Source organism: Crocodylus siamensis, chromosome 2 (assembly GCF_052110815.1).
Source record: "Crocodylus siamensis isolate JL-2025a chromosome 2, ASM5211081v1, whole genome shotgun sequence".
Lineage (NCBI taxonomy): Eukaryota > Metazoa > Chordata > Crocodylia > Crocodylidae > Crocodylus > Crocodylus siamensis.
Window position 1 is genome coordinate 162,586,705 of NC_143396.1, and position 27,978 is coordinate 162,614,682.

The 27,978-nt window shown below is 46.5% G+C and overlaps 1 protein-coding gene across 2 annotated transcripts; it reads right to left on the reverse strand.

Moving 5' to 3' along the window:
- Positions 1-345: 345 nt before the first annotated feature.
- LOC149871004 (protein FAM47E-like) lies at positions 346-26,863 on the reverse strand. Of its 2 annotated transcripts, XM_090034799.1 has the most exons (8): positions 26,728-26,863; positions 14,450-14,827; positions 12,479-12,642; positions 11,704-11,866; positions 11,058-11,264; positions 8,206-8,358; positions 3,826-3,903; positions 346-1,384 (listed from the first exon to the last, which is right to left on the reverse strand). In XM_090034799.1, exons 2-8 carry the CDS (start codon positions 14,810-14,812, stop codon positions 1,253-1,255), a joined length of 1,260 nt encoding a protein of 419 aa, XP_089890925.1. In that variant the 5' UTR covers positions 14,813-14,827; positions 26,728-26,863; the 3' UTR covers positions 346-1,252. The 2 variants fall into 2 exon arrangements, with proteins under 2 accessions (XP_089890925.1, XP_089890926.1); XM_090034800.1 differs by lacking the exon at positions 11,058-11,264.
- Positions 26,864-27,978: the final 1,115 nt, after the last annotated feature.

Consider the following 27,978-nt stretch of genomic DNA (forward strand, 5'->3'; position numbering starts at 1 on the left):
GCAAGTGAGTGTAGTGCTGTAGGGAGGCTAGCTGTGAAGTGGTAAGCCTGTTGCCTAAAGAAACAGGCAGCAGGTATAAGTGATAAGCATGGGACCAGTTTTCCCTGATAAAAAATTGCAAATTCTCTGATAACCCCCACCCAAATCTGTGTTTAAACTGAAAGGTCCCCCCACAGCCCCCACGGCCTTGCTGGTGCCCCTCCCCCCCAGCCCTGGTGGTATTCTTCACTCCTCCCACCCAGTCCCTTGGCTCTGCTCCTGCCCCTCACCGCCCCATCACCCCAGCCCTGCTGGTGCCCTTCACTCCCAACCCACAGTTTCTGTGACCCCAGCCCTTCTGGAGGGGCCCCCCAGCTGTCAGGGCTATGGGGATAGGGACCTGGGTCTGTAGCCCCTTGCCCCTGGCAGCAGGTGGTAGCTGTTGCAGCGAAGCAGAGCCTGGCTCCCCCCACTGCTGCCTGCTGTCTGTCTGCTGTCTCCACGGTGGCGTGCACTCCAGGCTCCCTTAGACGGAATGCAGGGCTGAACCATCTCAGAAGGACTTGTAAACTGAGGCAGACAACAGGTTACTGTATCCCCTTCTAGCCTGGACCCTGGTGTAAGCCAGGAAGGAATTCTGTTTCATAAAGGGGTGGCTTCTGGGTCCTGTTCTACATTACGGCTTCTAGGACATAGCAATGTCTGTAAGTAGTGTGGGTTTTTTACAGCTTTTCTATTACCAGCAGAAGCTTGTTTATGGCAGCATAAGCTGGTTTGTTGGGACAGATGAACCAATATACTTTCCTTACATCTAACCTGAGCACAATATCTCACAGGGCATGTCCAGACAGGTGTAAATCATGCAGCTAAAGAAAGAGTCTTGTCTCTGGATGGAAAACTCCTTCAAGGAAAAGACCACTTCTTTATGTCCAACAGACCCTTGAGCACATAATGCTGTGGCTCTTAGCCATGCTTAAACAAAGTAGTGCAGCAGGAGCAACCGGCTATCTCTAGAATGCAGTAGCATTTTCCAGGCAGACTTTAGGGTGACTGAGCAGCTAGGACAGTAAATTCCAGATGCATATCCACTAATGCAAGTCTATCTCGAAGTGCTCTCAGACTAACAATTTCTGTAAAGGGAAACAATCCACCTATCTTCAAGCTTACAGTTAGGGGAGCTCTCCAAGCTCCAGCTGGAGGTATTCTGACCATCAGGAGCTCTCTAGGAGTTTTTTTTAACTCCTGTTGTTTGTAACTAAGCCAGAGTTTTGCATTAATTGACAATTGTGGAGGAGGAGCCTTCTCTCAGCCCCTCATGTCTCTTCAGATGCTCCTTCCTATGGCCTTTTGAAGACCCCTCCTGTGTTCCAGTAGCACTGATTGCAGCAAGCATCTTCAGAAGGAACTAAAATAAAAAAAATAAAACCCTAAGCTCAATTGCCAGTAAAGCACTTATATGAATGGCTGTTGAATTTAAAAACAAAAACAAACTCTCAGCCACAGTAGAACAAAAAACCAATGAGCTTGACATTTTATCTGTGAAGATATATGTATATGTATCTCTATATGATAGGATTCCAGGATTTAAGTGGTAGGATTTCAGACCCAATGAAGTCATCTCTTGCCTGAGTGCCCAGGAGAATGAAGTGATCAATGTGTGCACATCTACCACTTGGGTAACAGCAGTGCAAGCTTCCCACATGCTTATGTTGCCATTTAAGTGTCCTGACCAAGTGGCTGCAGAACCATGCCAGGGAGACCTATGTTTCAACTTATCTCTTGTCAGCAGAGTTTCAGCTTAGTATTTTTTTTCTAGTGAGAACTAGCCTATCAAAACTGTCACACATCTGAAGATTCAGATCTGATATGAGTTGTCTGGCTGTATAGAGCTGAATCAACTTATATTAAGGTGTAAATCTGGCCCCAAGGCTAAGAGCGATGTTCTATAATGTCACTTGGCCTGACCTGGAGGAGAAGAGTGCTATAGCATGACAGAGCTCTGATGTGCTGTATCCTATTGTGTAGATTGGCCCTGTAGTCTGCACTCTTAGGTACTCCACAGCAGGAAAGAATTGTGGGGAGGTTGGCTGGTGGTACACCCATACCCACCCTTTGATTCTTGCTGCTCTGAAAAATTAAAACAAACCGCAGGGGAATCTGCATTTTCATTTGGGCAGAGCTGAAGGAGTGGATTTACTTTATCTGTCATTATTATCTACTTGATTGTTGCTAATTTCTTCACTCCAAAGGTGTTAACAACCCATGACCTTCCACTAATCAAGCTATCCTTTCCTCTGCAATTATCCTGTCATCTGCTTCCACTAAAGTTTCTCTGCTCACTCCCCAGCCTGTCCAGTAAAAGTGTGCTGCTACCTAGGAAGCAGTACCAGGTGGCTTTGTTCCTAGGGGATTCAAACTCATTGGGCACACCTACATGTGTGCTTTAATGTGCATTCGCCTATTTTAATGTGCATTAAAGTGTCCCCAAAACACACCCTTTTTAGCTAATGTGCATTAAAATAGGCAAATGCGCCTTTTTTCTAGTACCTCACAATGGAGGTACTAAATTTAATGCACATTACTTAAAGTGCATTAATGTAGACATGCCTGTTGCAAATCAAAGGCAGGGAAGGGAGGAGAGGAGCCAGGCTGAGGTTGAGCTAATATTTTTGTGCTGCAGTGGTCAGAGGCAGGGAGGAGTTGCAAAGGTGAGGCAAAGTAAGTTCTTACAGTGACCTTTTCCTGGGTTATTCATTGCAGCAGATGGGGAAGACTGTGAGAGGCTGTACCAGCAGTGCAACCAGGGCAGCATAATGCTGGCCTAGGTAAATCTAGAAGGATTGGTCTCCCTGAGTGAGAGTGCTGTCAGTGGTTGAAGTGATTTATTCAATCCCAGCCCCAACCCGAACCCCAACCCCAGCTGTTTATTTCTGTGTTTGAGGATGGAGGACAGAGGAGATCAACTATGGGCATGCTGTGGGGTGGGAGGCTAGTAGTGTGGAGAGTGGTGGTGGAGGCAGTTACAGCACTGTCCCATGGTCAGGGACTATGGTGGGGGACATTGTCTGGGAGTGGTTCTGAGGCAGATAGGGACCATGAAGGGCTGGAGTGGGGTCATAGGCATCACAGGGCTTTTGGGGATGGGAGAAGGACTGTGGAATAAAGGGGTGTGGGGTAAGGAGAAATTGGGGTGTTAGGGGGTGTAAGCAGAATATGGGGTTTGGAGCTGAGGGGTATGCTGGAGGCTGTGGGGTGAAAGAGACTGTCAGAGGGGTTGGCAGCGAGATTGTGGGTGAGGAGGGCCCAGGTGGTGTGAAGGGCTGCAGTGAGAGTTGGGTGCTCAGAGGAGCAGGGGAGGGCTCATTGGGGTGTGAGATGGGGGGGGACGGTGGGGTCTGGGTCTTGGGGCACAAAGGTCTGGGACTGAACATGCAGGATATGTGGGATAACAGGGGACAGAATGGAGCCAGGGCCATTTGAGGTGGCAGGGGTAATTCATAACGGGCAGTAAGGATCACTTTGGAGCCATGGTAGAGTGTCTGGGACACCCACACGTTGGGTGCAAGGAACAGTTATGTCTGCGGCCAGGTTTGGGGTAACAGCTATACTTGCCTGGCACCAGGTGCCTGCTCTACCCTGGAACAGTAAGCCCCCCCACCAGTAATTTTTTATCTTGACTTAGATTTTAAACAGAGTGATATAGGCCTAAGCCCCTACCATATTAGTAAAGTGTCTAGTTTCCTTCTAATTGGAGAAAAATATGCATTGCATTACATAAGGATGCAGGTGATATGATGCATCATCTTTTCAAAATGCTGGATCTGCCCATGGTCCATAATGACTTACCTCAGGCTTCCTGCAGCCTTTCCTTTCAAGGAATTCCTTAAAAGCATGTGTCCCGTGGAGCGGTATGACCTCTGCCTCCTAAGAGAATTTCCAGAATTAAGTTGAGGAGCTCCGTATGCAGGGAATATTTTAAATAAAGTACACTTTTGTTTATGCCTACATCAAACCAATAGACAATGCAAAAGAGCATTTCTATGACACTGTCACACATGCTAGGTAACCATCAAAACTTTAAAGTATCTGATTTGCTGTTTACATAAAAATTTGGCAACTTTGCAAGAGATACTTTGCGGAGGAGGGAATTAGGCTTCCTTACAATGTAAGTGATCACTTGTAGATGAATGATGGATTTTCTAGTGGGGGTGTCTACATGTACAATTAATGCACAGAAAGCTTACTGCATGTTAAAATACTGTGCACTAAGCTTTCCCTGAGGGGCGGGAGGGGTGGGAGCAGACACCTGCCAGAAGCAGCCAATGGGTGCATGTTTAGAATTTTTCTGTCTTTTAACTGTAAACTATTCTGGAGTAAACCCATCAAGCAACATTTGCACATGTAGATGTGCCTGCTGATAACCTAGTGGATTCTCTGAGGAGTAGTGTAGTGAGACTGAGCTCTGCCCAGTTAAAAGATAGAAAAATTCTGCTCTGCTTTCTGTAACAAGTGATATTCCCCCAGGCTACATGGGCAAGTCTGCACATACATCCTGGAGGTGGCTGAGGACTGTCCTATTTTGGGCAGACTTTCCCACGCAGCCTGGGGCTGTCTGGAAACCGTCCTGGGCAGGGGCAGGGGCAGGGGCAGGTCCCAGCCCCATGCCACGATTGGGCAATTATGTCACAGAGCTTGGAAAGAGCTGCAGGGTCGAGGGGAGGGGGAGGGGGGCAGGTCCCAACCCCCTGCTCCAATTTGCCCGTGGGCCAGGTAGCAGTGAGTCCCCAGCTGTGCAGGGATTCCCAGCCGAGCAGGGGGCTTGCTGCTACATGGCCCACTGGTGGATGGGGGCAGGGGGCTGGGACCTGCCCCTCCCCTGCAGCTCTTTCCAAGCCCCCTGCCCCTGATTGGGAAGCTGGGGCCAGGAGCTACCTGCTGCTGGGACAGGGGGACATTGCACCCTCCTGGGTTTTGCCACTGGAGCCCACCCCGGCAGCAGGCATCTCCTGGGAGCAGGGAGCAATCTCTGGTCCAGTGCTCCCTGCCAGCCCCTGGGCTAGCACCCAGGGGGAGCTTCCAGCTTCCCCTGGCTGCTGCAGGAGGCCAGAACAGGGCTGAAGGGAGTGGGAGCAAACTGCTGCCAGGAGTAGCAAATCTCCTCCTGAATCTGCACATGTGTAGGCTCCTGCCCAGGCTGGGTTTTAGGGGTGTGTGAAGTGGGCCCTATTCGATTTGGATTTGGATTCAGCCCAAATTGGGGACAGTGATTCGATTCGTTGATTTGGATCACTGTCCCTGATTGGATTTGGCCGAATCTGAAGATTTGATGCTGATTTGGAGAATCAGTAATTTGGACATAGCCACAGCTTTACAAGTTTTTTCTACATACCTCGAGGTACTAGCGCGACTTGTGAATGCTGTGATGCTGGGGTGCATGGAGCGTTCTACAGGAGTGCAGGGGGGCCCCTCCACATGCTCAGTGGCAAACCCGGAAGTGGACCAGAAGTACTTCCAGTCCACTTCCAGGTCTGCCGGGGAGTGTGCAGGGGGCCATTCCCCCTGCACCTTCCTTCTGCTCAGCAATTGGCTGCAGGGAGACCCCGGGTTGGATGCACCCACAAGACCCAGGAGGCACCAGTCACTGAGGTGGGCGGGGGGCGCAATGTGCTGTCCGGTAGGTGCAGAAGTGGAGCAGAAGAGCTTGTGGTCATCTTCTGGGTCTGCTGCCAAGTGTGCTGCTCCCCTCCCCCCACTTCTGTGGGACACTCCATGCACCTCAACATTGCAGCATTCATGAGCCCCTGCTACCTAGAGGTATGTAGAAAACACATTTAAAGCTGTGTCTGTGTCCAAATCTCCGAATCTCTCCGAATCGATTCAGCAGGTTCCAATTTGATTCAGAGAGATTAAAGGGTCCTCTGATTTGATTCGGATTCAGAAATTCAGTCACTGAATCAAGCTTAATCTCCGCCGAATTGAATTAGGAACCAAAGCTTTGCACAGCCCTAGTGGGTTTACTTTAGAGTTATTTTCACTAGCATAAAACTACCCTGCAACATTTGCATGTGTAGATGCACCCAGTGGACGCATTTACACAAGTTGCTTTGTTGCTGTAGGTAGTCGCTATGGCTACATAATGTCAGCAAGCATGAACTATGATGCCAACGTGACTGCGCAGTAGCAATGAGCTACTGCACAATAGGGTTGGAAACGACCTGTGTGGCTCCAGTTCTGCATAGTACCGGTGGTGACTGCAGTCAGGTGCACATGTAGACATGCCCAGTAAATGCTAATTCTGTCCACAAATTGCTAAAACTTTCATTAACAGATGAAATTGACTTCCTGCTCCCAACACAGAATCTGATTCAAACTTATCCCTTCTTTGGCTTTACCTTTATTGTTAACATAATCAAATAATCAAAGTACCACTCTCCGCTCACAATTTTTCTTGATCTTGACTATTCCCAGGTATTTTTTTTTTTGCAAGACTCATCTGACTTTGCTCTTATTGTTGTACGTCACAGAAGTTCAAACCCCTCTTATTCTCCTGTGGTAGAGCTAAGAGAACCCATCTGGTCTTATAGCAGCATGAGTCACAAGAGCAGCTCTGCAGTTCTCTGAAAGTTCTTGCAGTTCTGACTCTTCTTTAATTTTAAAACCAAAAACAATGGGACTGCTACTTGTTCTAAGTCAGTGAGCCAAAATTGTGCAATCATAATTGCTTTATTAATATGGTAGTGTAAGTGTGGTGTAGCTGTGCTGGTCCAGAAATTATTCAAGAGGCAAGGATTTCTTAGGCTGCTTTGTTTTCTTGGACCAACTGCATGGCTGAGATAGAGTTAGACAAGCTTTCACATGCAAGACATTCTTCAGCAGATCTCACCAGTACCAGCCAAGCACAGCAGAGTAAAAATGAAGAATGTCTTGCATTTGAAAGCTTGTCTAACTATCCCAACTATGCAGTTGATCCAGGAAAAAAAAATCACCCTCAATATGGGTGAGATGATATAGTTGGGGACAGTCCTGCTTTGAGCAGAAGGTTAAACTAGATGACCTCCTGAGTTCCCTTCCAACCCTAGTTGTCTATTACTCTTATCTGGTACGCTCTTTTTCCATGTGATCCACTGCTAAGATCTTACACTTAACTTTGAAAACTCTGCCATCTAATGGACAAAGGGTATCTTTACCTTTCTTTAAACTTGCAGAGTCCATGTACTCCACAGACACACATTTACATAGGCTTAGTTTTTCCATTTTATGCTACGTATGAATCCAGTCACAGCAGTCTTTTGCTGCTGCTGTTAATAATCAACCTAATCTTACCGCTTAGCCTCTCTGAGGTGCTCTGACAATTCAAAAGCACATTGCCAACAATTTTAATGGCTTATCATAGCCTCTAAGGCAGGGATTTCAAGCATCTGGCCTGTGAAACTGTTTTATCTGGTCCACCAGGCTACTGGTGAGCCAAGGAATTTATGGGCATGGCTAGTGGGGGTATGGCCAGCTATGAAATTCGGGGCCCTAGGGCTCTGATTAATATGGCCTTTGGGGAAGTGAGAATTATGTGACAGCCCCTGCTTGCCCTTTGGCCACCTGGCCCACCACAGCTTGTGCTGTCTCCACCATGGCAAGTGACTGTCTGGTTCAGGGCCACTTGCCCTACTTGCCACTGCTGCAGTGGCTGCCATTGCTACTGTGCCCATAGTCTGAGTCTGATCTGGTTTGTGAAGAGCCCCATGGTCCAGATCTAGCCTGGGTCACAAGGTGAGTTTGACATCCCTGCTCTAAGGGACTTAGGGCAGCTGTCTACTTCACCATTGCTGGATTCAGTCTCTTTATAATGGTGGATATTACAGCCAAAAAAAGAGTTCTTTCTGAGCTGAGATTTCACATGCTTGATTTCCTCCATGAAATAAATGTTTACCATATCTGAAACTACCCAGCTGGTATTTACCAAAGCCAAATACAAATTAAAAGAATCTTTTGAGATAAGCACTGATTTGGGTTGAATTGTGTTTTGGAATCAGTCCATATAAACTTGCTATTATGCCATCAGCTAGTCTAAGCTAAGTGCATTGATATGTTTGTACCAGACTAGCCAGTAGGGTGGATGACATGAACCGTTCTACCGTTCATTGCAACTGGGTCACATAACATACTGTACGTTGAAATGTTCTTTGACTTAAGTGAAAATTACACCATAGGTTCTCCAGGTGCTTACAGTACCTTTCCATTAAGTCGCATCTTCATGTTCTGAAAACTATCAACAGGTGCTTTTGGAGCCTCCAAAGGTTCATTTGCTTTTTGTTTTCTCCATGTTTTTGGGTCAAGGTACCAGGCTCCATACCTAATCTTCTCCCATTTTGGTTGGGAAGGATCCTGTTAAAAATAATCAGTGATATTTCCTAATTAATTTTATATTTGCCTCTTTCCTCCCACATTAGCTATGTAAACAACTTCCGTCTACCAGGTGGAATGTCGGACCTGATCTATGTGTGAGTCAAGCACATACTGGGTGCATCTACACAAGACACTTTACTATGCAGTAGTGTAGTTTACTGCACAGTAAGCATGCATGTCTACATGTGCGCCTGCTTACTGTGCAGTAAATCTCACTAAGAGCAAGTAAACTTGTTACCTGTAAATGCATAGCAAATTTACTTGCAGTTACTAACAGCACAGTAGCACTCATGTAGACATCTGACCAGGAGCAAATCTGAATAAGGATCTCCCAACACCAGCCCTGCAACTGCAGAGCTGGTGCTGGGAGCTCCCTGCTGGCTGGGACTGCAGAGCCTGTTCCTGACCCAGCTCCATGATCGCAGAGCTGGGTGGGGACCAAGATGGGGAGCTTGTTCCCTGCTTAGCTCCGTGAGCATGGAGCTGGGTGGGGAACAGGCTCTCCAGTCTGTTCTTCTCTCAGCTCTGCACTTACAGAGCTGAGCAGGGAACAGCTTCCCAGCCTCTGCCCTGCAATTGCGGAGCTTGAGCTGGGAACTGTCTTCATAGTTTCATGGTTGGTAGGGTCGGAAGGGACCTGAGCTGATCATCAAGTCCAACCCCCTGCCATGGCAGAAAAGAGTACTGGGGTCAAACGACCCAGGCAAGATGTTCATCTAACCTCCTCTTAAAGACCCCCAGGGTAGGAGCCAGCACCACTTCTCTTGGAAGTTGGTTCCAGATCCTAGCCACCCTGACTGTGAAGTAGCGCCTCCTGATATCTAGTCTGAATCTACCCTCTGCCACTTGTGACCATTATTTCTGGTCATTCCTGGTAGTGCTCGGGGGAACTCATGGTAGTGTTCCCCCAGTGCCTGCTGGTCCCCCCTGACTAGTTTGTAACAGGCCACTAGATCCCCCCTCAGCCTTCTCTTGTGGAGGCTGAACAGATTCAGGTCCTGTAGCCTCTGCTTGTAGGGCCTGCCCTGCTGATTCCTAATCATGTGAGTGGCCCTCCTCTGGACCCTCTCCATGTTGTCCACATCCTTCCCGAAGTGTGGTGCCCAGAACTGGACGCAGTACTCCAACTTGGTCAGGGTCAGGTCCCAACCCTGTGCCCCAGTTGGGTAATCAAGGCATGTGGCTTGGAAAGAGATGTAGCAGTGGAGTAGGTCCCAGTGTCTTGCCCTGATCTACTGGTGGGGCAGCTAGCAGTGAGGGTTGGGACCTTCCCTTCCTCTGCAGCTCTTTCCAAGTCTCCTGCCCCTGACTGGAGAGCTGGGGCCAAGAGGTCCCTGCTCCTGGGGCAGGGGGACTCTGTCCCTGCCCCAGCAGCCAGCACCTTCCTCTAGGGGCAGGGTGCAAAGGCCCAGCCTCAGCCAGGAGACAGCTGTCTCCTGGCCTGGTGCTCCCTGCCAGCCACTGGACTAGCACCCAAGGAGATCCTAGAGCTCCACCTGGTGGTGACAGGAGCCCATTGCAGGGCCCTAGAAATCAGGAGCAGTTTTGCTGCCATTAGCAGCAAATCTGCTCCCACTTCCCTGCACATGCAGACAGCTATCTGCAAGCATTTGCTTGCAGGTAAACTGCTCCCAGATCTAATCCACTGAGTACATCAGTAAAGTATAGCTGATCGTGTCTCCTATGGGTACATACAGCAGATATAGGTCCTAGCATCACCAGAGGTGTGAATGTTTGATGATTAGTTACCCTAGGTAAGAAATGGATGCTATCACTTTTATATTTTTAATATACATAGTACTAGGGAGGGCTCCATTTTGTATTGTAAGAGGCCACATTCCTCTTAAAGGCTCCCTCTCTTCAACCCACTCAGCCATTGCTTAGTTCTTAAATTGGTTAACTTTATGGAGGAGCAATGATGTCTCTGTCTCTAGTAGCAATAATTTGGGAGTCACTGGTGTAATGACAGTCTCTCCATCAAAGTCTTAAATTAAAGAATACTATTTTTGGACAGGAAATAGCCTCTTATAAGCTGTGGTTGTGATTTGCTTTCTGTTATCTTGCCTAACTTGGGCCTCTTGCCTAAAGTTCCCAAGTATCACTTCCTCTTGAAGGTTTGACGTATATGAGCTTGAGCCAGTGGAAAACATTTTATCCATAGCAAGTGCTTAAAATTAGACAGTGTAGTGAGAAGAGGAACCAACGAGGAGAGTAAAAGTTGTAAGTTAGAAGTGTAATGTTCTGTACTCAAACATGCACCTTCTTCCATTTCCTCAGTCTGTGAATAGACCCTTTTGCTCTTGCATGCCACTAAGGCAGGTTCAATTAATCTAGGAGATACCACTTACGGGAGTCTAACACTATCATCTAATGTACCAGCTTTGCACGCAAAAGCAAAACTTTGAAGGGTCAGCAGCAATTTGGTTAGCTTGAGGACTGAGTGGTTAGTCCTTCAAGGATTCTCCCATCTTCCACACAAAAGTAAAGGCCCCAAAAGGTTCAAAAAACTTTAGTGATCTTGAGTAGTTCACTTTGTAGCATCCAACTTTTTAAAAAGTCTATTTTCAGAGGGTGGGAACTCAGCATTGCCTAAAACCTGACTGTTTTAATGTGTTACATTCAGTTAAAAGATTGCAAGGTAACTAGACTTTGGAAAACATAAGCCCTGACCAGTTTACCTTAGCATAGCAGGGATGGCGTCCTGCATTAAGAGGACTCTTGGCAGAAGTCTGAGGAGGTGAAACCCCCAGACACTTTCTCAGCTCAGCAGGCACATTGTTTAGTTCGACAACATGGATAGGCACAGAGATGGTAGGCTTGGTTTCATAGCCAGTATCAAACAAGCTTAGGATGGTGGCTTCATCCATGTTGTATGTCTCTCCCCCCTGGAATAACAACCCAAGGACACAAGGTAGGAGTGAGAGAAAAGAGGGGTTTCTTGCTGCTGCTTTGATTTAGAAGGCTTGTGCCCAGTCCCCATAGACTGCAGTTCCTGGAATACAGAGTCCAAATGCACTTTTAGCTTTCTCTCTTAGGCCACAATGCCTGCCCAATCTTCACACATTTAAATGTGTTGTTCATCATCATTTGTAGGCCCATTTCAAGCTGGTTTGAAAACAATATATGACCTGATGCACTAAGGCCAATCAAATAAAGTTAACTCTGCGCCAAGTGCACTTGGTGATATTCCAGAACAAAGAGGAGTGATGTCTCCTTCACATTCCTTCCCGTCAGTCGCGCTCTGTTACGCACAACCTGACACCAGATCTGAACAGTGGATTTCTGGAATGGGAGCCTGCAGGCTTTGAAGATTCTTCTACTTACCAAAGAAGTTACCCAGTCACAAAACTCCTTAGTTATTCGCTTTATGTTCTCATCCAGGGGAGGAATATAGTTCAGTCTGGCCGCCCTCTCTCGTGCTGCCACCTCTTTCTTTGAAAGCCACGTGTATGAATTCTTGCCTCTGAACTCTTTTCTTTTGAAGATACTGATTTTATAAAAAGTGTGAAATGCCTTTGATTAGCACAGTTAAGGACCACTAATAACCACCACAACAAAGTTGGATCACAGATGGTCCAGCTTATTTCTAAATGGATTGTACTTTCAGCACTAAATAGAGGGACTGGGTGTCAGAAATAAGCTGTATTTGCCCAACAGAGGAACATGGGGAAAGTATGTTGCATAACGGGCTAAGTCCCTTCCTTACTTTTCCACTAATGCCACTAACTTCATTAGAGCTACCTGCAGCACCATCAGTAGAGAGTGGAGCTCTGTATGGTGTATCTGTTTCTACTTAATTCCTCTTATGTGAACAGACACTTCAAAAGTCATATGCAGGCCACACTTGGGTAACTGGGGAGCACCAGCTCTCACAGACATTCCTTTATCCAGTTCTTTAGTTCTTCTGCATGGCTTAGAAATGCATGCAAACACTGGAATAGGTAGGACTTTCAGAAAGTGAAAAAGTATGGGGTATGAAACATATCCAACTATAGGAACACATCCCTTCTCTTCTAACACACCTCATTTCACTGAAGTGACCCCAGACACAGTAAGAGAAACCCTCGGGGCTGCTCACTCTGTCCTGCCCAGTACTCACAGTACTGATGACCTGGGTGCTAGGGTGCTTTCTTTTCTTTGCCCATCCTCCAGCAGGTGCTGTTCTTTCTGAGGAGCATGGCTCTCCTGTTCATGATCCTTGCATCCAGCCTCACAACTCAAACACATTTCAGGGTCCAGGACATCCATCACTTCTTCAAAAAGCTAGGGGTCAAACAAGAGAGCACATGTTCAAACACACATCACCAGGGCTGTTCCTATGGAGGCTGGATTGGATAGGATCCCATGTAACAAACAATTATATCAAACACTATAAGAAAGGCCAGACTAGATCAGCTCCATTGCCCATGTAGTCCAGCTCCATCCTCTGCTCTTCCATTACTGTTCTTAACCTTTTTAGACTCAAGACACCTTTTAGAAAAGCGTGCACTCACAGGTAATTGGATATTTTTGTCTTTGATGGATTTTCGGTGTGCATTCATTCTGGTATGCAGTTGTTGTTTCGTTTCTCCTATATATTTTTCCTGGTCATAGGCCAGAATATTTTTACCATTATGGATTCCTATTTGAAATCTCTGGGTTTATCTTGTGACTGGTGCACGCCTAATAGTGTGAGCATTATGTGGCACCCCATGACAACTTGAAGGGATCATGAGGAGACATAATGGTTGAGAATCACTGGTCTGTCCATTTTATCTAATGCAAAACACAGAAACACCACTGGGAGGGGAGGGGGAAGGAGTAAGAGCCAGAGCTCTGGGCTCCGTCCCTTCCACGGTAGTGCCAGTCTCCCTGAGCCAAACAGCAAGGCTCCCTGTAGTTTGTTCTCCTTTTGGCCCTGCATATTTTTTCCTGTTTCAACAGAAGGAATGGTCTTGTGATTAGGGTACTTTATTGTGAAATCATGCTCTGGCTGATGGAGGGCTTAAAACAGGGGTGGCAGTTATTCAGACTGGAGGGTTACTTGGGTAGTTTTGGTGAGCTGCTGTGGGATGGGTCAGCACCCCCACACCCCAACACATTGGGTCAGCACCCCCTCCATCCCTCACCTCCCCGTAGTAGCTCACCAAAACTCTTTAAGTGGCTCTGCCCTGCACTCAGCTAGGCAGATAGGAGAGGGCCATGGGTGGGCAAGGAGCAGCATCCAGGAGCGGGATGGGTGGGCCTGCGGCCAGGGTTGGGATTGATTTCATGGTCCCAGGGCAAAGCCATGATGCACTCCCTGCACACCCCTGCCTGTGGAACTGGCGTGCATTGCAGGGTTGTGTGAGCAGTGGATCCTGAGTCTGCCCTAGGCCCCGGGACTCCAATCGTAGCTGCGGCCCATCCTGATCCCAGACACCGCTCTTCGCCCACCTGTGGCCCCATCCGATCTGCCCCACCATATGCCCTGCTCACATGGGTCCCAGGCCAGTCTCTGTGGAGACGCCATCCGCCTGCACCATCTGGCACCTCCAGCAGTAGATGCAGGGTAGAAGGGGTGGAGTGCCCAGGCAGCGGGGCTGGGTACACCAGTGGTGGCAGACACTGGCAGCAGTAGCTGGATGTGCTACTAAGAAGCAAGTCCAGCTGCTATGCTGCCCCAACCCCAGCCCCAGTGTGCGCCCAGACATGGTGGGACTGGCCACGGCCCTGGCTGCCACTCATGGCTGGCTGGCACAGTTCACCAGTCTTGACCCCATGTGTTTGCCTTCTAAAGCAACACTTTTCCCCCCCTATTTCATATGCTTTGGGTTGACAAATCGGTGATGGAGGGTGGGTTGCTGAACAGAATATGGCAAATTTCAGTTCTAACTGGGTATCGCACAACTGTGGCTCAAAACAGTTTAAATCTCAAGCTGTGTTTAAGATCATTTATCTCGCCGCATTCTGTAGGTTTTCTATTTGTAAACTGCAGCAGATCTTTTTTTAAGTGACAGGAGGAGCTGCATTTTAGATCACTTACGTTTTAACAACTTGCTGGAAGGATACGTGCCTCAAGGAAAAGTACTGGAAAATGTGGGATTTTTACCTCTGGAGGGACACTTTCTTCCAGATGAGGGTAGAGCACCAGAGGGTGCTGGCTCACACAGTACTCTATCTGTGAGATGTAATCCCTTCTGGCTTTTTGCAAGGGACTGAGCTTGCACGGGCTGATCTGGGTTTTGGTGCATCTTTTCCTTCCTTTTGGCTGAGCCATGCAAGAAGCTTTAGATGCACTATTGTGTTGCAGAATTGGTACAGGCCCCTTTGTGCCATGAATGATGTTGTTGTCAGATGGAGGAGGGAAGCCATCTCTAAAATCATCCAATCCATTTTTCAAGAATGTCCAGCGCCGGCTGTTCAGAGAATCAGAGAATTTCAATTTGTTTTCTCGAATGCATTTCAAAGGCATTTTTTGCTCTGGCACCTGAAAGCAAGCATTGGTTATTAGTGCTTCAGATAAGGGAGGTTATCATAAAAAACATAAAGACAATGAGATGTCACCTGCATTCTTAAATATTCTGCTTCCAAATGGCTATCCAGTTCAACCAGGCTTGTGCAAGCTGCCCAAGGGGAGCACCTACTTCACAGAAAGCTTCTTGAGCAAGTTTGCAGATTATACAAAACTGGAAAGCATTTCAAACCTATTGGAGGATGGGAGCTCAAGTCAAAAGGATCTCAACAGACTGGAAAGCTGAGTTAGAGCGAACAGGATGAAGTTCAGTGTGGACAAATGCGAAGTGCTACACCTCAGGAGGAATAATCAAAAACAAAAATTTTAAATGGGTGACACCTGGCTGGATGGAAAAGGATTTTGGAGTCTTAACAGTCCATGGACTTAATTTAAGTGCAGTGTGACGTAGCTGCACAAAAGGTGAATGCAGTTTTGGGATGCATCAATAGAAGCATTAGGTGCAAGACATGGAAGGTGATGGTGCCTTTCTACTTGGCACTGATTAATTAGGCCTCATTTGGACTATTGTGTGCAGTTTTGGGCTCCACATTTTAAAAAGGACATAGAAAAGTTAGAGAGGATCAAGAGGTGAGCAACAAATATGATCAAGGGCTTGGAAAACAAGTCATCTGAGGAGAGGCTGAAGGTGTGCCAGAAAAGGTGCTTAAGAGAGGATATCAGTGGTCTTCAAATACTTGAAGGGTTGACATAAAGAAGAGGGAAAGCACCTTTTTTTCTCTTGCTGTAGAGAGGAGGATGTGGACCAATGGCTTGGAGTTACAGCAAAATAAGTTTAGATTGGATATCCAGAACATTTTCTTCACTGTTTAAATAGTGAGGCAATGAAATAGACTGACAAGGGGAAGCACGGACACTCTGTCACTGGAGGTGTTCAAGAAGAGGTGGGACAGCTATTGGTCAGGGATGACTAGGCATAGCTATGCCCATGTTCTACTATGGGTATTTCCCATGTTTCTGGGCTTTTTCTGGTTTCCCCTGCCCACCCCTTTCTGCTATGGGAAGCATAATGGGAGAGGTCCTCATCACAGTGGCATGTGTGAAAGTGGTAAACTGTAACAGAGAACTGGGCAGCCAGCCAGAGCCATGGGTCAGGGCCTGGTGGCAGGGGGAAGTTCAGGGTACCTCATGTTGTTATTGGCTCATGAGTGCCAGGGAGAGGACTGCTCATGTGGTGAGAAATGAGGGATGGCCAAGAAGAGTGAACTCCAGATGCTGTACAATGATGCATCCTATGTGACAGGTGGTGGGGCGAAAGGGCTGAGAACTGTGGCTCAGCCCAGTGAACTCCAGAAGAGGCCAGGAGAGGGTCCCAGCTGTACATCCTGTGAGGTGTGGGAAGTGGAGAGTGGGGCTGTGTTAACTTGCACAGGGAGAGGTGGGTATCCTTAAATGCATTGTGTGAGTGTTTAAATTGAACTTGCACAAATAGACTGTACTGGGGGTAGCAAGCCAGATGCACCATAAAACGTACCACTAATCAGACACCCTTCAAGAGAAAAGCCATTAAAGCATGTGGTGGGCAAGATAGGCAGTGGGTGGGAGTAAGTGGTTTTTCTCATTACCCTCCAATTAAGCAGAGTTGGCTAAAAATCAAAACTTCCTTCTTGAAGCACTGGCATTTCTGTAACAGGAGTCTCATTTCCGGAGCCTCTCTGGGCGTGCGGCTCCGACCTCCTGCAATGGGCCCACCGCCCGCCTATTCTCGTCTGCCACATCTTGATCTCATTCATAATTAAGGAATAATGTAACCTAGCAGGAAGCTGCCCATTTTTATATGCCCCGATGACAGGGGGCACTATCTGCGGCTCCTTTCCTCCCCTGCACTGCAGCCCAAGCCTCGCAGTTGTTGCTGATGTAATCTTCCTCCGGAACATGGTACTGGGTCCCGGCCCTTCACTTGCCTTTTTGGGCTCCTCGGCGCCCTCTCACTCTCGGGGCCCCTTACTGCCCCCCACACTGTTGGTTCCCTCCTACCCCCACTGTCGGGCTCTTCACCACCCCCTCACCGGGGCTCTTCACTGCCCCCTAGCTCCGGGGTGGGCCAACACGCCCCCTCAACGAACATCAAAAGGGAGAACTGTGCCTTCTCCGGCACCAATCACTGTGCCCACTGGGCAACGGGAATCCTCACACTGTTGGGGCGCTCCCATGAGGCCTCCTCACACCTCTACAGCCTCACCCGGTCCTCCGGTATAACAATAACCAAATCATAAGCCAAATGGCTGGTAACTAAATCATGAGACCAACGGCTGTGGCAAAACAACAAGGAGCCTCCTGGCTCATAACAGAAACTGCATACCATGCTGGCTCTTAGTTCCTACCTCCCATAGGATTCTCTTTTCCCCGCATCATTGCAGCTGGTCAGAGTGCTCAGACTGCGGCCCTCGACCCGGTCTGCTCAGCTCTCCCACAGAGCTCCTGCTCCTGTGGCCGCCAGAAGGGGACTGCCCTCCTGGCCTTCGGCCTGGGCTTAAGAAGGACCAAGCCCTGCCCCTTCCTGGCTCTAGGTTTCCCTGGTTACTAAGGCAACCCGCACCTGCACAGTCTTGGGGACGGGCAGTTACGCTTCCCCCTTCCCACCACCAGATGTCTCTTCTGAGCCAATTCCACCCTCAGTCGCAGAGCACCTGAGGGCCCTGCGACAATTTCAAAATTAGGTTTTTTTGTGCAACATAAGTAAACCTCCCAAATTATTTTGTTTTGACATTATCTAGATGTTTTGACTTATTGTTTCCATTATTACATTGTAGCTTGCACTATACTATGCATGAAGTCAGAAAGACAATCAGAAAAGATATTTTGATAACACCCATGTTCCCTGTGATTTCTGTCCATTCACCATGTTCTGACAGAGAACTGTTCCATCAGTAAACTTTTCAGCTGCTCTCCTAAGAAGCTTGTCTTCATTCCTCATGCTTACCTCTTTTAAGTTGATTATTCTTCCATTAAATTCTAACCATCCAGACTGAAATCTTTTGTCTTTGGCCTGTGTTGCAGGATAAATTGTCTTAAAACTCTAATAAAAAGGTTCAGTCATTTGAGAGAATAAGACAGGGAAATAGGTAGCTTTACTCACTTTAATTTCAAGAATGTTTAGGTAAAATTTTCAGAAATTACTCAGGGAATGTCAACATTGCCATCCCAGCAATTGCCGAAATTCTGTGTGCACTTGCACAGAGTAATGAGCCTTATTAAAGCCTGTCCTGCTTTTTTGATTAACAGCTACTTCCCATTTGGTTTTGCAGTGCACAGTCAAGAACTTGCAAGCTCTAAGGGTACATACAGATGTTCAGGGAGGTTAGATTGTAGTAAAAAATGGCCACCCAATCTAACTTATTTCACCCAGATGCAGACCTTACACTAAGATCCCTATCTAGGACAATCTAAGTGTAAACTGTACAGAAATTCAGGACAGTTAACCCCGCCTCCCCCCCCAGATGGACAGCTCTTCCCCCCAAGCGCATCAAATCCCCCATCCTGCAAGCTGCTCAATTTGCCAGTTTTATTGGCGTGTTCCAGTGCCAGAAGCCAAGGAAGTCGGGGTGGATGGAGGGGTCAGTTGGCTGGGAGAGGGGCTCTTCATCTGTGGGTAAGGGGGAGTCAGGGGCTAAAAATAGCCCTTGGTCCTGAGGGAGAAAGCTCATCCCCTGCAAGTCCCCCATGGATCCCACTAGCCCCCGATTCTGTCATAACCTCACGGACCAGCCCTGACCTGACTAGCAACCCCAATCCCCTCCATGGTCACTGCCTTCTCCCCTGATCCTCCCTGTGGATCCTATTAGCCCCACTCACTATCACCCAGAGCCTGCTTGTCTCCCTAAGCCCCCTCCACTAGTCCCCCCATCCTGACTTACCTTAGACCAGGTGGCCATTTTTACTTTGGTCTAGCCCCACAACCTCCCCGAATGTCTGTACATATCCTAGGGGTTGTAGTTGCTGTGTATGATAACAAGAGCAATCAGTGACTAAGAATCCCTTTGATACTTACCCTCCCTTCCAATTTTCAAAGAATAAACACAGTCTAACCAACTTGCATGAGATTACATCATTTAGTTACCGTAGTCTATGGAATTAGTAGGGATGACCGGCAAAGAAGAAATTAATGAGGTGTCATTTTTTCCCCTGCAATAGCAGGAAGTGGACTCCAGGCAGGTGAGCCATTAATGAAGTGTAAGGAAGCAAGGCAAGAGTAAAAGAAAGAGGTCTACCCTGATATATGGGCTGTCTCGCAACAGCATCCTCATTGCTCTGAAAGTAGGAAGGCCAAAGACAGTGTGATCAATCCTTCAAGCACTCTTGGCTGTACCCAAATTCATCATTTTACTGTTTCCAAACGTAACACCACATTTGCCCTTTTGTTCAGGTTGCTGAGTTACAGTTAATTTTTACTTATTAAAAAGGAAGGATGATCTTGTGATTAGAGCTGTGGCTTGATGCTCAGGAAATGTGGGCTCAATTCCTGGCTTTGTTACAGGCTTCCTGGATGCCCATGGGCATATCACTGTGCCTCTGCTCTATAAAATGAGGCTTCTCTTGTCTCTTTGGGGTCTGGAAATAAGCTCCCTTCCAACCCCACAATCTGAGTGCCAAGCTAGTTGCCTTAGAAGTAAAGAAGACAGAGTCCCACCTACCACTGATAGGGAGCTCCTGGCCCCAGCTCCCCAGCTACAGGGGCAGAGGGACATTGCCCCTCCTGGACTCTACCACCAGAGCCCACCTTGGCAGCAGACAGCTCCCAGGGGCAGGGAGCCATTTCCCAGCCCCTACCAGGTGTCTCATGGCCCCATGTTCCCTGCCAGCCCCTGGGGTAGCACCCATAGGGAGCCTCCTGCTCCCCCTGGTTGCTGCGGGGGGCTGGTGCAGAGCTAGAGGGGTAGGAGCAAACTGCTGCCAGAAGCATCAAATCTGCTCCCAAATGGGGGCCGATTTTGAATTGTTCTGTCTTTTAAGTGTAAATTATTCTGGAGTAAACCCATCAAGCAACATTTGCACATGTAGACACACTTACTGATAACCTAATGGATTCTCTGGGAGGTAGTATAGCAAGACTGAGGTCAGCCCAATTAAAAGACAGAAAAATTCTACTCTCCCTTCTGTAGCAAGTAATATCTCCGTTATATCTCTAACAGAGAGCTGATGTTTGCCTTCCTAGTAAGATTGAATCTGCTGAGCCCTCACTCAGCATTAATGGGTGAAATGCATTGTATCATTAAAATAAGAAGAGGGGAGCTGGATAGACTGAGTTTCTTGGCTTCCAGCTATGTAAACCTTTTTTTAGAGGAGAGGGGTAGCAGGAGGTTTCATTTTGTGTGTCCTGTCATGTCTATATGACAGCTTCAGCACAGGGCAGCATTTTAATTTGAAGGCATGCACAATGACAACTAAGATTTGGGAGCAAGCCTCAAACTCATTCTAGCAAGTCCATTCAAACAGATACCACATCCCAGCACTTTACCCCTGAGGAATCTCAGCTTTCTGTTCCAAAATATGAAAGCATTAAGGGCACATTTTTCAAAACTGACTTGGCCTCATTGAAAATTACACATGGCTCCATGTTGCTGCAGGGTGTATTTGTGATCGCATATCCAGTTTGGCAGCAGCAGCACAGAGCTCAATGTGAGCTGCAGAGGTTCCCTACGAATCTATGTTAGTGAGTTGATTCTGGGCTCATTTCTGCAGGGGATATTTGTGATTCCTTTTCTCCTGTTTTGCTATGACATGCAGCATAACAGCCCTATTTTTCATCTTAGTTTCATTTCCTTTCTTGGCCCGGGGGGGGGCTCTTTCCTTCACTGCCTCATCCAGCAACTGGGGAAATTCTGTTTTACAATAAATGCAGTGCAGTATCGTTACCCAGATGTTTAAAAGTTACTGTGAACTCATTTAAGTGGCAAAAATGAACAACCATAAGGGTTTGCTTCACTAAAGGGGAGATGGAGAAACTGTGGAGTGATGCTTATGGGCAGAAGGGTTGAGCAGGGCAACCTGGTCCTAAAGTAGGGACAGGGCACAGGCCTCACATATGACTACTGCTTTCATAGCACCACTGTAGGCCAGGAGTGGAATATGCCGGTAGGACCTTCTTAGCATGAGGATCACACTGAGACTTATGTCTCCTCAGACACCCCAGGTCTCTGTGTACTCACCCCATCCGATTTCTATTCTGTGCTCTGGTCAGGGAACAGGTACAGAAGGGGTTTGGAGGCAACTACTGACTTGGTTACTCTTGACTAAACAGCGTATGTAAACTCACTTGTCTCAACTTGTTGGATGTGTTTGCACCTTTGCCTGATCAGTCCAAGTTGGGACACTGCACACCAGGGATACTGGTACTAGGCTTAAATATAACAATACATTTGAGCTAATATTTAGAAGTTGGCATAAATTCTATAAATCTTGAGATTAATGATGGCAAGCTCCCCTTCCAATGCACTTGGGTATTCACTGCATCTTGGCTGCAGGGTTGGACAGGCTTCCAGAATTGTATGCATATCCCTGATCAATGTATATGAGGATTTTGAGACCCCTTGTCAGCAACATTTCAGTAGTCCTATCTCCTCTCCTTCTCCAGTCAGGGTGGGCAGGGTGGAGGCTGGAGGCAGCCTGCACCAGCCCAGGCCAGCGGGTTGGGGCTCTCTAGCTACTGAACCCTTTCCCCCCCAGACCTGTCCCCGAGATCTGGGGCTGTCAGCAAGGGAGCTTCCACCTGCTGAATGTCCAGAGATGGGGAAGGGCAGAGAAGGGGGACCCCTTGCTTCTTAGCTCTAGCCCAACTACCCCAGCTAAGGCATTCAAAGGAGCTGGGTTGGGCCCCTGAGGCAAGGGGTCCATTCTCCCTCCCTTGCCTCTCAGCTCTGGGCATTCAGCAGCCAGGAGCAGCCAGCATGGAGCTGCAGGCCCCTGAATGACCAAGGCTGAGGGGAGAAGGGGGAGGAATGGAGCACCTTTTGCTCTGAGTACCTGACCCAGCTCCCCCCAGTACCCCAGCTGGAGTGGGGCTGCAAGGTGAGGGGCTCCCCCTCCACCCCAGCTCTGGCCATTCAGTAACCAGCAGCTCCCTCTCCTTTCCTCTGACAGTCTGGGGCGTGGCGCTGGAGACCAGATCAGCCCTGCCCCCCATGCAATAAATTAACCCTGGAGGGAACATAAGTTCCCTAAGACACTCTGCTTTTAAGCGCCTTAATGTAACACCTGATTTAACCAGGGTTATTTTTTGCAAGATCAGCCATTTTTAAAGCACTCTGCAGCCGTGCACACATAGGCAACGCATAGGGGATGCAGAGGGGGTGCACATGCACCCCCGAGAGCATTGGTGCCCCCTCTGAGAGTGACCACTTTTGGCTTAGGCAATGGGCAGGGGGCACAGGCAGAGTTCAAATCACTCAAAAACTGTCACTTCTGTCTGTGCCCTTAATGCTTGGCATAAATAGAGCAAGGTTTCCTGGCATTACTTTTCCTGGAAGAGAACTCGGCAGGAAATGGCTGCAGTGCTTCCAGGTTTTTTTTGTTAAGCCTACCAGGGGTGAAATCCTTTAAAGTAGTGAAGCAGGCCTAAGGGCCTACTACCAATTCCAAGAGGAGAAAGAAAATTAAAACTATGAGAAGTCATTCTTCAGTTCAATACTTTGACTACCTAAAAACATCTCTTGGAAAAGGCAAGCTTTCTTTGCAAAAGATGTGGCTAAGACAAGTGCCTGGCAAAGGCCTTAGGGGATTTGCTTTGTGAAAGGGTTAGATGGAAAATATACTTTTCTGAGACCCAAGTATAATAGGAAAGTAAAAACCACCTACAAGATGTACGCTAAGGGGCTGGTTGCTGCTTCTTCTTGTGAGTTGCCCTTATCTGTAGCCAATTTACTTTTACTTTGAAGAAATGCAGTAGTGGAAAAGTTTTCTTGTGAGTCAAGTTCTGGCCAAACATCCCCTTCTGCACATTAGGAGAATAGCTGTGAAACTATTAAGTTTTTGTTCCAGGTCTAAAGGGACTCACTCCTCTCTCAGGACTTTAGTCTAGGCAGCATTCTGCTCCATCCTTGAGTACTGTGTAGTAGATAAAGCCACCATGCAAACAGTTCGAGGGTAACCAAACTCTACTGCTAAACTTCACTGTTCAAAAGACATATCTCAAACATATTTAAAAATAATAATTTTGGGGGAGGTTCCTTTTTGCATTTTTTGAGATATAGGTTTCAAGAGACTGGCCAGGAGCTCAAGAGTTGCCATGCAGCAAATGACAGAAACAAAATTTGTTTGCAGTAACTGTGTAGGCAGTCTTAGCACAGTATGAAGTCAATGTACAAGAAAGGTACCCATGCAGTATTAACCATCATTCTGCAAATGAGTGTTGCTTGACTTGAATAAGAGATGCAAAAGCAAAATGCAATCACTGAACACAGCTGGGGGCAACATTCTGAGAATGTGGCAGAAACTAGTCTGTGGGTTGTTGTAGAACATTACTCTGCAAACATATGAGAATACATAATTATTACATTGGAAATAAAGGATCAAAAATGCATTTCAAAACAGGTAACAGAACTGTCATTACAGCTATTTTATGCAAAAGTCTGAATGTTAAAATCAAAAACTTAATGTGAATAAGTGTTTTTCAAGATAAATGGGAACAACTATATTAAAAATCAGACAACTTTGGGTGAAAGTGGGAGAAAAGACCCTGGTTATTTGGGTTGAAGACCAGTCTACAAAGCCATTCAAGCCATTGTTAAATTTAACTGAATATTCTAAAAGAACCTTACATTTAACAGGCTGGGGTGCATTGAAGGTATAACATGTTACGTAATAAAGGTCCTAGTCAGAACTACATGTACCATATGCAGAGAGAAAGTAAAAGATGACTTTGTTGGATAGCAAAATAAAATTTTGAAGAAAAATGATCTAAATGGATTGGATGGATAATATAGATATCTTGATAAAACCAATCAAGTTAGGGAACTGTACACTATCCTACTACATTTGAGACAGTATTTCCTCAAATTTTGATCTTAAATGAATGTTTATATTCCCAGTTTTCTGAATTGCTGGAAATTATATGCATTTACAATACTAACCACACATCTTTCCTAATGCACTGGCCAGAACTGGCAATACAAATGGCGCAGTATTTATAGCGCACTTGTATTTTTACATGTCATAAACAATCTTATCTGCTTTTTCCTCAGTCGCAGTTTGAAAGACTGTAGTAAATAAGGTACACACGTTAAAGGGACAGTCTGCTAGCTGGGGTGAGCCTGGGACTTGAGATCTGGGATGAATTCACTAGTATGCCAGAACCATGGGCTGACCTCAGACAAGCCACAAAGGTGCTGTTCTACATATCATCTAAAAATCAAGATTTTTTTATTGTAACACATCAACATGTACAAGTCATTTTGTACTGTAAGGTGTGTTCTGGTTTCATGTTGCTGTGTGTCTTGTTCGTGTTGTAAAGCATGATCATATTTTCTGTGTGTCGTATTTTGCTGTATATTGTGCCTTCACTGGGACTGGAAGAGGATCACGTCCCCTCCCATCCATTGTGTCTAGGCCATTGTCTTAAGATTCCCTCCAAAGGACCAGTTCAGCGACTGGCCACTTCACCAGGACCACCTTTGAATTGATTGATCTGCATTAGCAGTGCTCAAAAGATGTTGCTTCTGAATGGAACCAGGTGATGATGTCAGAAAAGTTAAAAAATTATTTAAGGCTCAGGCCACCTGGGCTGAGGGGTCTCTTTTTCCCCTGGGTCCCCAAGAGGAAGTGGGGAGGAAGGAAACGCTGGAATGCCTGCTGGAGCTTGAGACCAGGTGGCACAAGGGATCAGGGCTTGAATCAGTGTAGCCGTGTGGGTTATGGACTGGGAATCCAGGGCAGGAACCCACAACACACGCCCACAGCCACCCAGGCAGGAGCAGAGATTGGTGCTCCCCAGCGGGTCAGTGGAGCTACATCAACTCAGTGAAGGGTCCTTCACAACGCAGCGGGAGATGGTGCCCCCCAGCAGATAGTGACGGCAAGGGAAATGACGCAATCAAATTCCCAGGAACTAACCTCTTTTGGGTCGAGACTCCCCCACTCTCAGACTGCTGAGCCTGGGGTCAAAGACTGCTCAGTAGGGTAGGGGTACTACAGGGTATACTTTGACAGCATTTTTTAACTGTATTTTTTGTTCTGGTGTTTGCCTCTGTAATAAATCAAGAGCTTGTGTCCATACTGCTTGCGAGAGAAAGGTTGTTTGTTTTATTGAACACCCTTGTGATTCATTTAGTGTTTCCCAGGTGGTCTGGGTGGGGGCTCAAGCCAAGGTAAAATATATTCAATGTCCCAAAATTGAACCTGGTCCTTGTTCCAGCTGGCAGGTGCTCAGCAGAAGAGTTATATTAGGAATACTAGGGTATGACAAAACAGCACAAGCCAGGGATACTCTAAGCTAGCTCTGCATCACTTTCCTCTGAACCAGAAGCAGTATGTCATGCCGGGTTGTGGCAGCCATGTATGAGGCCACACATGGATCAAGGTGTTGACTGAAGGAATGAGCGGATTCCAGGGACAGGCTAGGTCAAAGCCAGGCTGCCAATCTGAACAGGGTCTAGGAACAGCCAGCAAGCAAAGACAGAGAGCAAGCTGGGTCAAGAAGCCAGGAGATGAAGCGTAGAGTAGTCAGAACACAAGCCAACAGGACCAACAAGGCTGTCTGGGATCAAGTTGAGGCTTGTTGCTCAGACACTTCCTGTACTGGATTAGGGATTTATATAAGGGATCTGGAGGGTCAGCTGATCCCAGATGGCCTCTCCCATGCCAGTGAATGGGAGGGGGGCTAGGCTCTTTTAGTGAACTGAGGATAGCCTTGACCACCAAGGGTGACCAGATGTAGGGTGGCAGGCCAGAGTGAACAGCACTGGTGGTCAGGCTGTGGCTCCAGCCTGGCACAGTATAGCTGTTTGTTTTAGCATGATGCTCTGCCATGGCTAATAGGCATTACTTCTCAGAAGAGAGAATTAGCTCAGTTATAGTGCCATGTAAGTATGGCTTACTATTTTTGGGTTTAGACTATTGTGCACAGAGCTAGCTTGCAGTATCACTGCATAATGCTGCCTTGCACAACACAGACACACCTTTAGATACCTAAATCCCTTCAGTGGTTAAGTACCCTTATAACTTTGGGTCATTGTATCATTTAGGTCATTGTGTTGCTGTGGAAGTCAAATCCCAAATCATCAGTTCCCATTTTACAGATGAGCACTGATAACAATTTCCCATCGCACAAGAGATCTGTGAGGGCAGAAATATTGACAGCCATGAGGTCCTCAGACACTACTAAAAAGAGCCATAAATACCTGGGGTCATGATTATCAACTAGCTATAAATATTGCACCATATCTCTTAACTGCAAAACATTTGGGAAACAAGAGTCACATAGCAGACTTTCAGCGCCTTAAAATTAATGCTTTCATTAGTTCTTAATTGCCATCTCTTTTCTCTTGACGTGCTCCCTTGCTCACTTAATTCCTTTCTCATCTTCTTTTCATAGATCAAAATATATGTCCCCTAGTGGGTCAAATGTTCATACCTCATTAATGCAAACATTGTCATTCTTTGACTTCTGTGAGATTCTGTATAGGATAAGATATGCCATGTAATTTGCTCTGTTACTTTCATCAGCTTTACGGTAACAACTTGGTTTGCCAAAGAATAAAGAGATCTAACACAATCTCCTTTAAAAAATAAATTATGCTACTTGGAGTAGCAGACACCTCTGAATTATAGTAACGAAATGCAATAGATTGTCTAAAATAGTATTATGTTATGAATAACCTGACCATAAGCTGAAATTGCAACAAGAAAAGTATGATACATACCTTGAGATGTACAAGTTTGCATGTAAAACTTTCATGCACAGACAGGAAACTTTCTTGTCAGTTGTCACTGATCTGTTCGCAAGAGTTTCAGCTGCTCCCCAAAAATGAGCTTACAAATATAGGGTGCTTTACCTTTGCAATATAGCCGTAGGGAAGGAATGCACAAGTTTGAAGCTCCCACTGGCATTATGCATGCCAGATATGTTTGGGATTGGTTGCTGTGGAAACCAAATCCCAGACTTATTAACTCACAACAACAAAAGCCACTTTTTCAGTTCTTCTGTTCTTAATGTCTGTATATTGAAGGTAGCAATTTAAGAATAAAAGGCAAAATTTGATTTCACCAGAATAGTGAAGTTCCCTTGCATACAGTGTTCATATTGAAAACTGGATTAAAAAATAGAAATCCTTAACGTTCATAAAGTGAAATACTGTATTTCATTGAAGTGATTTAATGGCTTGCTTCACACAGCTGTGCTAAATTGTCTTTAACTCTTCGTGGTACAAGGGTTAACATTTCTCTTAAAAAGATTGCCAGCAATACAAGAACTACATGGAGGATTGATAGGTTGTGACAAAACGTTTCCTCTTTTTTCCAGTTTCCCCTTGAACTGACCACACACTTCTAATGCAGTATTGAAACTGGGCTCAATTAATAGCAAAACACAAAATATACAAGAGATGTATCCTCAGGTCTTCACAGTGTTGAGGAAGTTACCAGGGAAATATAAAATTAAATTGGTACTATCACCAACTCCATTTGCTCTAACAGCTCCTTTGCAACAGAAAGTCAAGGAAGAATATAAAGAGGGTGGAAGCAATGGGAGTGCTGAAAAATCAGCTTTCTGCAGACTCTAGGAATAACTCAGAGGTGAACTGAGGTCCGCTGTCTGACATAAGGACCTCAAGAACACTGTGCCTGGCAAATACAGAATTCAGTTTTTGGATTATTTGTACTAGTGAGGTCTGTGTAAGCAAAACACATGTGTGTCCTTTTTGAAAAATAGATCCATTGCTACCTGCTGCCAAGGTTCATCTGATTCTTTGTAGAAAGTAATGGAGACTTATTTGTTGTTGCATTTCTCACAACCTTGTACTAAAATTTGAATTTGCTTATTTAGCCTGGGCTGCCACATAGATGGTTGTGCTGTTGCTCTGCTTTTGTTTATATCCTGGTGCCCCTCATGGATTTTCAAAAGCCTTTCTTCCTGAAGTGCCTGTGGAAAACATTTTGGTCCTGCCTCTATGGTT